Source organism: Phalacrocorax aristotelis, chromosome Z (assembly GCF_949628215.1).
Source record: "Phalacrocorax aristotelis chromosome Z, bGulAri2.1, whole genome shotgun sequence".
Taxonomy (NCBI): Eukaryota; Metazoa; Chordata; class Aves; order Suliformes; family Phalacrocoracidae; genus Phalacrocorax; species Phalacrocorax aristotelis.
Window position 1 is genome coordinate 44,814,617 of NC_134311.1, and position 12,862 is coordinate 44,827,478.

General features: G+C 39.3%; 1 protein-coding gene across 4 annotated transcripts in view; it reads left to right on the forward strand.

Annotated features, from left to right (window-relative positions):
• MLLT3 (MLLT3 super elongation complex subunit) overlaps positions 1-12,862 on the forward strand; it is a 144,750-nt gene that overhangs the window by 71,802 nt on the left and 60,086 nt on the right. For 3 of the 4 annotated variants that reach the window (XM_075078158.1, XM_075078159.1, XM_075078157.1), the window contains exons 3-4: positions 7,801-7,883; positions 11,738-11,881. In XM_075078158.1, coding sequence (XP_074934259.1) covers positions 7,801-7,883; positions 11,738-11,881 — 227 coding nt within the window. Of the gene's footprint in view, positions 1-7,798; positions 7,884-9,316; positions 9,568-9,677; positions 9,750-11,737; positions 11,882-12,862 lie in introns of those variants that run through there. The other variant, XM_075078161.1, reaches the window with a different exon arrangement.

Below are 12,862 nucleotides of genomic sequence, written 5' to 3' on the forward strand. Positions count from 1 at the left end.
AGCTAGATTTATGATGACTAGTCACAATGATGAGTAGTGAGTGCAGTAGCAGATTTTTTTCTTTGCTACTGAATTTTGACAGAAGTTCTAACAGATGGCATTACAGACACAGATTCTTAGCTCTTATCTCCTTAAAGGGAAGGTTCCTACCGACTCTGAGCATCAGGCAGCAGCCAGTTTTTTTCGTTTTAAGCATTCCCAGATGGGGAGACTTAACAGTGTCAAGGTGGAGGCAAACACAGGTTTTATGTGACACTGTTCTGTAGAAGAGAAATGTTATGATATTTTCATAAGTTACTGTATGTGCTCCACAGAATTAAAAATCTTACAAATACAAGAACTTATATGTACTTGATCATTGATGAAGTAAAATAACCACAAAGATAGGAGAGGTGTTATGAAAAATTTCTTAACCTTGGGTTTTAGTTCAACAGAAGTTTGACACAACTATGGCATCACTGGAATACAGAATAATTTTGATAGCTCTGAAAATATTTGTTCCCAGTTTTATCTTTGCATAGCATGATGAAGTTAAAATGGAGAACTAGATAGATATTTATTTAACTTTCTCAAGTGCCTGTCTAGGAGTTAAAAAATATTCTCTATGCAAAGTCTCTTTACTGAGCAGGAGGAAGTACGTAGTTAATAACTGGGTTGGAAATTACTCCAAATCCTGCAACTGTGGGACCTGGTTTTCTCAGTAAAAGAGAAAAATCCCAAGGGCTGTATTTTCTATACAATTATGAAGATGCATTAATGCACAATTACTAGGAACTTTTATTACTCTTAAACTAGTAATGGTATCTACAGGACAACTTGAAATTTATAGTCAAGACCTTTTAATGTTACATCTAATGTCTTTTCTACCAAAAATAATTGTCTGGTTTATTATGTTGTTATCCAGACAGCCTTAGCTGCAGTTCAGTTGTGAAGGATCTTTACTCTTCAAGGGTTTTTCTCTTGCTTCAGTGGCACGCTTTTCTAAGGAAGACTTCTAGACCAAGTACGTTCTGGAAGTTGTTTACTCTGATCCATTGATACTTGAGATACATTAATTTTTTTTTAACAGTCTTTTTTGAGAACCATTTCCTGCTCGGCAGGGGGGGAGGGTGCAGGAAATCACAGAAACCAACACTAGAATGAAATGGTGAAATTTACTGTAGGAAAAACTTTAGTTTAAAAATAACCTTTTTCTTCTCTGTCTTTCATTTCTATCTTATCTGGAGGGAAGCGGCGGTAGCAGACAGAGGGATGGGAGGCATCAACTGTGAATGGTCCTAGACATCTCCAGTAACTACCATATATCTCATTAAGGATTTTGCTTGTGTGTGGAGTGCAGAATATAGATAAATAGCTTTCTGTGTCCCTGAGTCAAGAGGAGGAGCTTTTGCACCATCTGTGACATGTATTGAAGTTAGAAAGCTTGCAGGTGCCTGAGGATGTTTTGTTATCTGTGTACAGTGGGGCAGTCAAGAAAAGTGCTTCTCCTGCTGGAAGTCCTGAAGGGGTGGGAAAACATGGTTTAGTTTCAAGGTCTGCCGTGTGATTTGCTGGCAGCCAGTATAGCTCCAGAATCTGACATGTGAAGTGGAATTTTTAAATCCTTTCCCCCTCTTTTCCCATCTCAGCAAAGCTGAAAAATAAGTTGTGTAGATTTCAAGAGTATAACTTTACACAAGAGAAAACTTCCAAGTTAATGTAGTCCTTACCTGATCTGGCAGTACCGATTACTCATTAACTAAAAAGCAGAAAGCAAAGATGCATTTTTCCTATCTGCAGCATGCATACATTAAATGGGTTTACACAGCATTATGAAATAGTGAGGATACCTTAGGTCCCACTTCTAATTTCAAACAGCTTATGTCAAAACTTGTAGTGATTGTACTTTTGAAGGCCAAGCAGTATTTCGTATGTGCTGCAGAAAAATCAAAATTAGGAATTCCTGGATTCCTGTTCTCAGTTGTTTCTAGAACCTGCAGACAGACAGTATACGTACTCTGAGAATTAGTTTAAGAAACTGTTGAACTACAGAAAAACACCTTTAAAAGTTATCTGAATTATTGGCAGCATTGTAAATGCAAAACTGCAAGTTGATCTGCCTGAATCACAAGATGTAGGAAGCTTACTGCTGTATTTCAGAAACTCGAAATTGTGTGCTCAAGGCTTACTGCTGTCTTCATGTGCTAAGAAGAGTTAGGAGGGCATATGTGGCCTTTTAACTGTGTGGGAAAAAAAACCAACAGAAAAAACAAACAACCCAAAGAAAAAGCTACGCCACCACCTCACCACCACCCTACCCCCACCCCCCACCCCCCGCAAAAAAAAAACCCAAACAAACCCAAACCCTATCTTTGTCGGTCTGTTTTTGTTTGGAGTGATAGGAAATTTGATTGTGACTGAGTAGGTGTTCACTACTCTCTGCTGGTCTTTTAGCAATATTGGGCAAACTTCGTTGGGCATGACAGGTTTTTCCCCTTCCCTGCCCTCCTGTCTTGCATAACAGTTTGATCTCAATGAAGAAGCTATCCAGTGGTCAGGTAGAGAACGTTATATACGGAAAATGTCACTCCAAAAGTTAGAGTTCACTTTATTTAAGGGGTTAGAAGCTGTATCTTGCTATCCTGTCTAGTTGGTAGAAGTGGTGGGAATCTGGGCATTCAGTATGTGGAGCACGGAACTTAGTATGATTGTAAATGCGATGCTGAAGGCTCAGTTTTAGTTCTCTCTTAGTGCCCTCTCCGCTTTCACTGCAGGGTTGTATGTGTCTCACGAAATACTTGTCAGCATAAGGTATTAAGCAAGTAGGAACTCCTTATTTCTAGTGTAGGAGGTACCATTTAACCCACAGGCAATTTAGTAATTTTTGCTAGCTTTTGTTTGAACCTGCCTAGCAGTTTCTTGGTCTTAATGGCTGAGGTATGCCTGAAGGTAGGGCATAATGGACCCACTCTCTTCTGCCTCTTTTTGTACAAAATCCAAGTACTGGAGCCCACCAGGTGGGAAGGTGAGCTACTGAGTAGCAGAGTCAAAGAGCTTTTAAAGAAATCATAGCTGACTATTTAAAGCATATTTACTGCAGGAGGGATTTGGTACCACAGTCTGCCTTCCTCTGAAAGTGAATGCCACTTATTTGTGTGAGACTTCTTTAAATGAAGATGGTGATGAAGAGAGGGAAGAGTTGGTCAAAAGGTGACCAAACTGAGCAAATAATAGGCAAGAATCTATAAAACAGCAGCACAAAAAGGTTATGATTAAAACAGTTCTCTATCAGAAGGCTTCACTTCTTCCAAGCACCCACTTGGTGTATCCTGCAGGGTGCACAAAATATATGTGAATTGTTACAGTCATTATTCTGCATGCTTCTTGTGTTGTTGTGTCAGCATCTGCCTAAAAGGAACTTCTGCCTTTCCTTAATCATTCTGACTGCATTTTTAATAAAGGAAAAATGTATTCACAATAAAGTGTTTAACAGTGTTGGAGTGGCAAATTAATCTCATGTAAAAGCTTTTAAAAGGGATATCTCTTACTAGAATTTTGTTACTGTTATCTCCAAAGGCCTCAGTGTGGTAACTGTTACTAAAATGCATCATCATGGCTTCATTTGCATCTGTTCCTGAGGTGTCAGTTAATGTCTGATGCAACACACGGGAGTGAATACGTGAACACAAGAAAAGAAAAAACAGTGCTTCAGTTGTGGTGTAAAGAAGCAAAACATTCAAGATAAATGATTTAAGCCATTTTTTGTGAGCTGTAGAGAAGGCATATTCCCTGACAAATAGGGAACAGATAATCTACAACTCACAAATTCCTGTCCTGGCTTGCTCTGATCTTGGGTAACTCATTATGCTGGCATTATCAAAAGAATTTAGTTGTAGAGTGCATTTAATGAGAATTGAGCATTCACATCTTTTTCTTATGTGTAGAATGAGTGCAATAGGCAATGTCACCAAAACTTATAACTCAGATCTTATGGAGAAGAAATCCTTTTTAGTAAAATTGTGTATTAGTACTGATAATGCTGTTGCTGAGCTTTCATTAAAAGACAGACATTGGTATCTTGTAGTTAGTCGCTGGAAGGCAAATTTTGTTTGAGGAGCTTTTCAATAATTCTTATCAGCTGTGAATTACAGCACTTTTATGTATGGGAAGGCTGGTCAAAATGAATGGATCAGCATACCCTATATACTTCTGACTATTCCTGTTGTTTGTGAAGTATTTGTAATATAGCTAGTATTGCAGGTGCCTGTCTAACTAGACCTCTATCAAGGGAAGCCAAGTGACAGTATACTGCAGGCAAGCACCTGAGGTATGTAAAGTACTGGAAGTCCATACCTGTGCGGTTGCACATGTGTGTACACATGTGTACTTCCCCAGCATTATGAAAAAATGACATTCCACCTATGACAACCACTTCTTGTCCTAGGACCTGAGCCTTTTTGCTCTAGCTTTTATACCTTCACCTGTTCCCTCCATCTTTTAACAGCTTGTGTCATCTTCTAGTTTCACGTAAGTTCAGGCTCCTATGCAGGGTATGAACAGCTTTTGCTATCGTTAGGAGCCATATTTGATCTAAGTTCCCTTTGTGGCCTCATATATACCAGTATTACTACTTGTTACAGCAATGTTTGTCCCAAAGTACAGTGAAACTTGATGAACAGAAGGGATGGGCTTTGGCTGTATAATTGTGTTGCATAAACTCCTATTTTTATTTCAAAATTGCACCTAAAATTGCTTTAGAAAGCTGGTCTATCTGTGTTTATCAAATGTATTTGCAAATAGCTAGGATTAAAGCTATCATTTATGGAAGAAGAGACATGATCCTGCATTCTGACAGAGTAACATGATATATGATATAATGGATTCCTTATCTTGCCTTACACAGGCACCAAAAACCCAGCTTATTCTGTGGCCAGTGGGCCTTAAAGAAAGCTGCATGGTTTTGATTTTCTTTTTACTTCTCTTCTTACGGCCCTACAGTTCTCATGAGAAGAGACACTGTGCTATAACTGGTCTGCATACTGCTGGTTGCTTCTCCCTGCATCTCAGTGGAGATGTTCTCTGAAACTGCCTTATCAGTGCAGGCACTAATTTTTCACTGGATCTGTAGGAATCTGTAGGGCCTTAATTGTCGTACAGATTGCCTTGAAGACAGACCACTTAGTCAAAAGATACAGGAGAGAGGGAGGAAATGCATTGTGATCATACAAGCTGTTTCCATAGAAGAAAAAAACCCAACCTGACCAAAATAATTAGTAGTGATAATGTTGTGCAACAAGTTTTATTTATCTGGTGCTTGAAATGCATTTGTAGGTGTCACTTAAATGGAGAGGAACAGTCACTTGGGAAATGCCTCTTTGCTGACGCGGAAGTCATGGACACAGCACACGACCAATATGATCAAGCAAATGTCAGTTTATTGCAGACACAGCATGGTTAATATAGCTCTTTAACCACCTTATCACACACAAGCCTATTGTTAATTGGTCAGCATGGCCTTGGGCTTTCAGCATCAGCAACTCCTGAATGTGGATTGCCCTGGTTTTGCTCCACTGTAACGAGACACTCCTGCCAGTGATATGGGATATGGCCCCTGTTGACAGAGAAGCGTGTATAGAAGTTTATGTTCCCATCTGGATAAATATCTGCTGTATAATCTTTCCCTGTTTTTAGATAAGTGGATTTCAGTCTTCTGAACCCTGCATGGCCATTCGAACAATACTGGGGAAGGCTTTCTCCTCAGGTTGTTTTCTGAAGGCAGAGGAGAGGAGCAGGAAGGCTCCTCTATCTGACTGAAAAAGTTGTCAGTATGTATTACTGTAACCTGTTACTGTGCTTAACTAGGAGTATTACATTTAGAATATTCAAATGCTGGTAAGCCCTCTTAAGGGAAGACATGTCAATATAAGGTGAAATACTGCTTCTGGGAGGTTCTAACACAAAGTGCTCAGTTTCCACTTAAAAGCTTTGTATGTCTGAAATCACCTTTCAGATTTGACATATCACTTTTCTTCAAAATCTTTCAAAGCACACTGTATAAACTATAGGTCCTTTTTTTTCCTGCCAAGAAAAAAAACCAAACTAAATTATGTAGCTGCAAGAAGACAGTGTTGCAAAAGAGTCTCAAGAATAGGTTACTTTTGCTCTGTTTTTGTCATCCTTTTATGTTTCCATTGATTGCGTGAAGTGAACTGTGTAGTGATAGCCAGCTGTAGTAGGTGAGCAAGGACATGGCATCTTCCTCATCCTGCGTGGGTTTGGTGGTAGCAGAGCAGGAAGAGAATGTCAAGGTAGTAGGAGAAAATTCTGCTGAGGTCATTCACAACCAAGGAATTAACCAAGTTTGCATGTCCTCAGGAAGCTGGCATACTGATCATAATTGAGAAAGTAGCAGTGGTTATATTCCTGGATGTGTCTGATGGGCCTTGTCGTGTTTTCAGGATGGTGCAGGGTGGTAAGTGCCCATCTGTGCTGCTTTGCTAAAAAGAATAATTTTGGTATTCAGGCCCTGCACAGTGATCACAAGACACACTTTTCATAAAGTGTAGTTTAAGTTGCACCTGATACAGCACAGTGAGCAGCTGCCAGGCAATTCTGAGAAGAGCATACATCCCAGCAAATTATGATCCATCTGGGAGTGTGAATTTTCTTTTGCTCTGCAAGACTGAGAGAGCTTGAGCAAATCTTTCTGAAGATGTCAACCCTTTGTGTATGAATTGCATCATCCTACTAGTCTACAGTAGAGAAACTGTCATTGTCCTATGATGTCATTGAGGTGGTAGTGCATATGACATGAATTGTCATACATACCAGTGCAGCATGTAGAAGCATCTGAATTGATGCTGCAGGAGATGTGTGGCACCTAAAAAAAAAAGTCTAAAAAAAAAGTTGTGCTTGTGTTACGTGGGCATGAATTCTGTAATGAAGTGGTCACACAGCCAAACAGGAGAAGAAAGATGTGGCTTCTGTTCAAAGTTCTCTAACAGCCTAATTTTTGTCACTGGCTGCAGTTCGCAGGCTAGTGCCACTTTCTTCAGAGAGCTCATGTTCCATACTATGGGGATTTCACGTAACTAAAAGCCCTTGCATTAAACTGAACACTTGAAGGAAAAGATTGTATGTTGGAGCTAGTAATACTCACTGTCATGTTAAAGAACTCTGAATCCTATAGGGTAAACCTGGATATTATTTCAACGTAGTACAGTAGTTAACTTTCCAGAGGTTCTTCACTGAACACTGGAATGCTGTTTTGGTGTCCCCCCTCCCCCAGTATTACAGATTTCAATTTTATTAGCATTACTTCTAATTAAATTAATTTGTTTACCTTAAATTACATTTATTAGACTTAGAATTTTATTAGTACTAGGTAGGTTATGAATACATGAATGACAGTTCTTTTGCCTGTTACATGTTTAACTTTCTCAAGGTGGAATCCTGTATATTCTCCATTCCCAGAACAAGCCTTGGCTGCAGTGCCTGTGTAGCTGTTGTGGGTACTCAGTGGGTCCACCTCAGGTTGAAGTTCCTGGTGGTTCTGCTTTAGCAGTCTGAAAGGATTGAAAAAGAAAATAAAATTAAAAATTTTCTATCCCTAAACTGTAGGTTGTATACAGGCAGGAACAATTTGCTTGCAAAATTCACATTGAGTTATGCACAGGTATGTCCTACTGTGTGTATGAAGTTTCATAGTGGTGCTGCCACAGAACTGTTGTCACAGATTATTTGCTCATGTTTTTCTTGTGCATTTAAAAAGGGTTGGGTTTTTTTTTTGCATTAAAAACAGGTTTTTCCTCTTTGTTTCAGTGTGCAAGGATCCACCATATAAAGTGGAAGAATCTGGGTATGCTGGTTTCATTTTACCAATTGAGGTTTACTTCAAAAACAAGGTAAGAAATCATATACTTTCCATGAAAAAAAAAAAATCACGTGCAGTTCAGGGTTTTTAAAAGATTTGCAGTTTAATTCATAAACTCAGTTAAAAATTAGGTTTACAGGTATCTTTGTCAGTGCTGTTCCTCAATTCAAAGTCACTGTAACTTTTAGAAATATGTAATTGTGTTTAGTAGATTACCTGATAAAATAAAGAAGTTGAATTCAGTTGAATTATGCCCCACTCAGAAGTGGACAAACTTTAAATAATGCTTAAGGAAGTTCAAGAGCAACTTAAACTTTAAGAAATGAAACCTCTCTTGATTATGTTGATTTCATAATGAACTCATTGTTCTATTTTAGTATTGCTGATCTTCTTAATTTGTTCAGGTCTTTCAAATCTTTCAAAAGGCTTTTTTTTTCTTAATCGTGCATCCTCAATCTGAAAAAACATTCTTTTATATTGCATGTAAACATTGATTCTATTCAACTCAATCTTACCAGGGATACAGTTTAAAAACAAACGCAGTGCCATTCTACAAAGCTTGCATTATTGTGGTATCTCAAATTCTGAGTCTAAGTAAATGCTGTCTTACTGTGGGTCTCCTAGACAGCAAATACAGACATTTTCTTTAATGTACTTAACAGGGTCTGTGTTACAATAACTCATTCAGATAAAAAGAATTGGATTGGGGTGCATCAAAGAGCAAAAAGCTTGCATGGTTTAACATACAGTACCTTACTAACTGTAATATTTCAGGTTCCTTTTGTATGTCATGTGCCTTGGTGGAGCTATTATTATACTTTGCATGTGCTTCTAAGATAACTGTGTGTTTATTTTATAGTATAAAGATGTAGTTTTACATAATTGCTTCGATCAAGTCACTGTTACACCTTTAATGAGTTGAATGCTTGGTAAAAAACTAAAACCAAAGGAAAATAGAAATGCATAGTAAAAGACTTCTGCTAGAACGCTGGTCACTTAAAACTTGTGTTAGAGTACAACTTTGTTAGCTGTGGATGCCTTCACACAGATACTCCAGTATTATTTTGTCTTTCACAGAAAGCTCTATCAAGGTATGAGGTATGAATAGCTCTGCTCAGGTACTTCCTAAGCTGCGGGTTTCGAACAAGTAATTCTGAAATGTTCCCTGTATCAATCTGTGAAGAGCAGGGCTTAGTCTACCCTGTTTGCTGTTGGAAAAGGAAACAGAACTGCCTCAGTGAGTTGATTGGCTTTTTTGGTATGCTTTTTAGCTCTCTCTCTACTAGGGAAACAGTTTTGATTCATTCAGGAAATCTAATGAAAGGCAGCCCATTCTCTTTAACTCCTCTGTTAAAAGCTCATGTCAGAACTGGACAGACAAAGTCAGAAGACAGTGAGTCAATCATTGAAGCATCTCTACAGAAAGCTTCCTGCCCAACATTTCTTTTTTTGTTTTCCACTCAGACTTTTGGCTGCCTTTGCTGACAGTGGAGACCTGCAAGTCTCAGGAGTACTCCAGCAGGAGTTGTGACTTAGACTGAGATCAAGAGGGCAGCAGTGATTACAACTCACCTCACCCTCAAGCAGCATGTGGAATTAGGAAGTCTGCAAACATCCCTCACCCCTATTTTGGTGTCATGGAATACAATAAGCAGCAGTTGGACTGTGAATCAGCTAGCTCTTCACACAGCTGCAGCAGCAGGCCCTTCCCTGGGGTCGGTACTATGCAAAGGAAGAGTGGCACATAAATTGAGCTGGCATTCCTGAGGCAAATTACTGCTTTCTCCTGGCTCAGCTACTCTTCCTCCCCTAAACCACTTCACAGGTATCACAGTACAGAAAAAGAGGAGATAGACAGAAGGAGGAAGAGGAGACAGACGGTCATCACTTATTCAAGGTAGCCAGCCACCTTTTCAATTTTTGATTCAGAAAGTACGCTAATGAATAGAGAAGACAGGGGTATAGGAAGCCACCTGGACTATGGAGTATTAAAGGGTGCCTGTTCCCAGGACTAAGCAGAAATTGGTAGAAAATCTAATAGGCATTTCACCCTGATAGAAAATATCCCAAGATTTAGAGAATTAGTGAAATGACAAACAAACCCCACTCCCAAATTCAGCAGCAGCAGACTATAGTTGTTAGCCATTGAGACAAAGTAGGTGAAAAAATGCTTTTGGGTCAAAAGACTTCTACTCTAGAAAATGCAGTCCATCTGGGATAAGGCTTATAAACTGCAGTATATTCTGCTTTCACTGTCACACTGTTTTGAAATAATGGCAGTGGTACAGGAAGTCCTTTGTATACTAAAAGTCTGCTTTGAAATCACTGGTTATGTTCATCTAACTTTCCACAGAATTCTTTGAAGATTCCTACATATAGATTCTTATAACTTTACTTGTATGGCCTGTGGCAACATTACAGTTTTCTAAGCGGACGGGAGTAAACCTCTTCCATTTTGTTTCTGCAAGAAATCATGGGTTAATCTTGCTAACAAGAAATATGTTCATCCATGGTTGCATTAGAAAATGGTCTGTCAAGAAAATAGTTACTCTAAGGCAACTACTCTCTTCTGTCTTCAGAAGCAGAATACTGCAGGCCTTTTATTTCAGGCCCCTTCTGTTGTCTCTGCTCCAGGTCTCAGGATGGAACAATGAGGATGTCCCTTTGCTGTGTTTGAAACCTCTAATTTAACTTTTAGAATAACTGAGATTTTTACGCTTTCTGTTTTTTACATCCTTGGAATCCTGAATCAAAACTAAACATTTTTTTAATGTGAATTTTTTAAACATCTGTCCCTGAACAGAGCACACATTTTGTTTACACATTTGATGGAGTGTTGGATATGTGCTAAGATTTTGCTCTATTTCTTCCTCCACTTCCCTCATGGTTCCCTTTTTACTAAATCTTTTCCTGATTTTCACCTTTTAATTGCGTTCTGCCTTAAGATTGGCGTTCGTTTGGTGGCTTCTGTTGCACATCAGGATCTTTGGAGAAAGGGCTACTTTATATTTTCTTAAAAAAGCACTTGTATACAGCTTCTAGAAGGGACTGTGTAAATGTGTAACACAAAACATATTTAGTTTCTTTTCTCTGGTATTACAAACTGAAGTCTATTCAATGCCACTAGTGTCCTTTTTCAGCTGAGGCTTTCTCAGGACAGTAGAGCACTGACAATTTTTCCCAAGATAAATTTGCCTGTCCTATTCTTTCTTTCTCCATATTGGTACAGGGAACATTCAGTTTCACTTTTTTCACTGCAGTGGCAGAGAATTTTAATTGCCTGGAAGCTGTGGTGGAACACTTGAATCTAGATGGCCACACTTGTTCAAGGCAATGAAGTTTCATTAATAAATGAAGACCTCATACATAGGAGATCAAATATAGTTGACTGCAGCAGTTTCATTCTTACCCCTTTCTACAACTTGTGAAGAAAACAATAGTGTATGGCTTTGGTGGAGGAATTTGTATTCAAAACTCACTGCAGTGTCTTCAGTGCTATCTAGGGCTCAGAAGTGTGACTGTGTTAAGTGTGATTGTGCTGGTGATTGAGTTGCCTTGTGTCAGCTGAATCGTGATACTCGCCTGTATGTATGTCTGTAGCCTGGGCCAAACATGACATAACACTTTCAATTAAGCCTTCTCAGGACAGCTTGAAGTTCATGAAGTTCATGCATTTTACCATGTGTTATCATGGGCTGATAGGAGCCTCTCTGATTTATTGTAGCTCAGCTGATGCTTGGTAAATTCCATCATGTGTCTGAGAACACAGAGAATGGTTAAAAATGAGATAATTTTTATTTTAATTGACAGTCTTTATGTAGCCCTTTTTTTCAACTCAGTTAGTTTGGTGCTATATGTTTCTATCTGGTTATTTTCAACCCTCAGGAAGAACCTAAGAAAGTTCGATTTGACTATGACTTATTCCTGCACCTTGAAGGCCACCCACCTGTAAATCACCTCCGCTGTGAAAAGCTCACATTCAACAACCCAACAGAGGAATTCAGAAGAAAACTGCTAAAGGCAGGAGGGGTGAGTCCTGCACCCATGTCAAAAGCCATCACAATAAAGATGTTGCTGCTTATTGCAGGTGCATGATTAGTATGATAAAGATTAACCTGACGATGACACAATGGGAAGTGGTGTTGTGATTAACTTAGTGTGAGATCTCAGAGCCTGTTGTCTTTAAGTGGAATGGGTGAGCAAATGAACATGTGCCTACCTTAAATACGCAACTGGATATCTGTCTCCACAACCAAGTGATTTATGTTAACATCTGCAAAAGCAGAACTTAGACCTTTTTAAATGAAGCATTCCTTGCTTGACTCTCCAGAGATATGAAATACAGGACAGCTACTGTGATGGGAAGAAGTAATAAGAAAATAAAATATTTCTCATTTAAAGAGAAATGGTTCTATATTAAACAGAATAAATTCAGTAGTTATAAGGCAGAACAAGTTAGAAATTGTAAGTATAAATAAAACTACTTAAATCTATATAATGTGTCCTACACAGTCTGAACCAGAAAATTTATCAAGACTTCTTTGCATGTTGGTAGAATTAATTGATATGAAGGAACCCAAAGGAACTTTGCCCATTTGGAGGGAGGAGAGGGCCAAACCTTTAGGTTTACACTTCTTCCATTAGTGGAAACCATTCTGCTGTGTTTCATGCAATGGCAGAATCATTCATGCTGTCAAGGACTGCCAGAGGCTCACCCATGGGGTCACACCAGGCTGCTTGGGACTTCATCCCTCCTTGCCAGGGTGTGAAACCTCCCCTGGATGAAGGTGGCCTCACCTCCCTGTGCACTGGCTCCACTGCTGGGCTGTCTTCCTGGGGAGAAGGCTTCTGGAAATATCCAGCCTAAGCCTCTCGTGTCAGCTTATGCTGCTCTCTCTTGCCCTCCTGCCACACACCACTGTGAATAACATACTGCGTCTCCCCATCGGTGCCAGTGATGCTGTTGGCCTGAAGCCATGCCCACTCCCAGCTGAACCAGCCCTGGTCCTG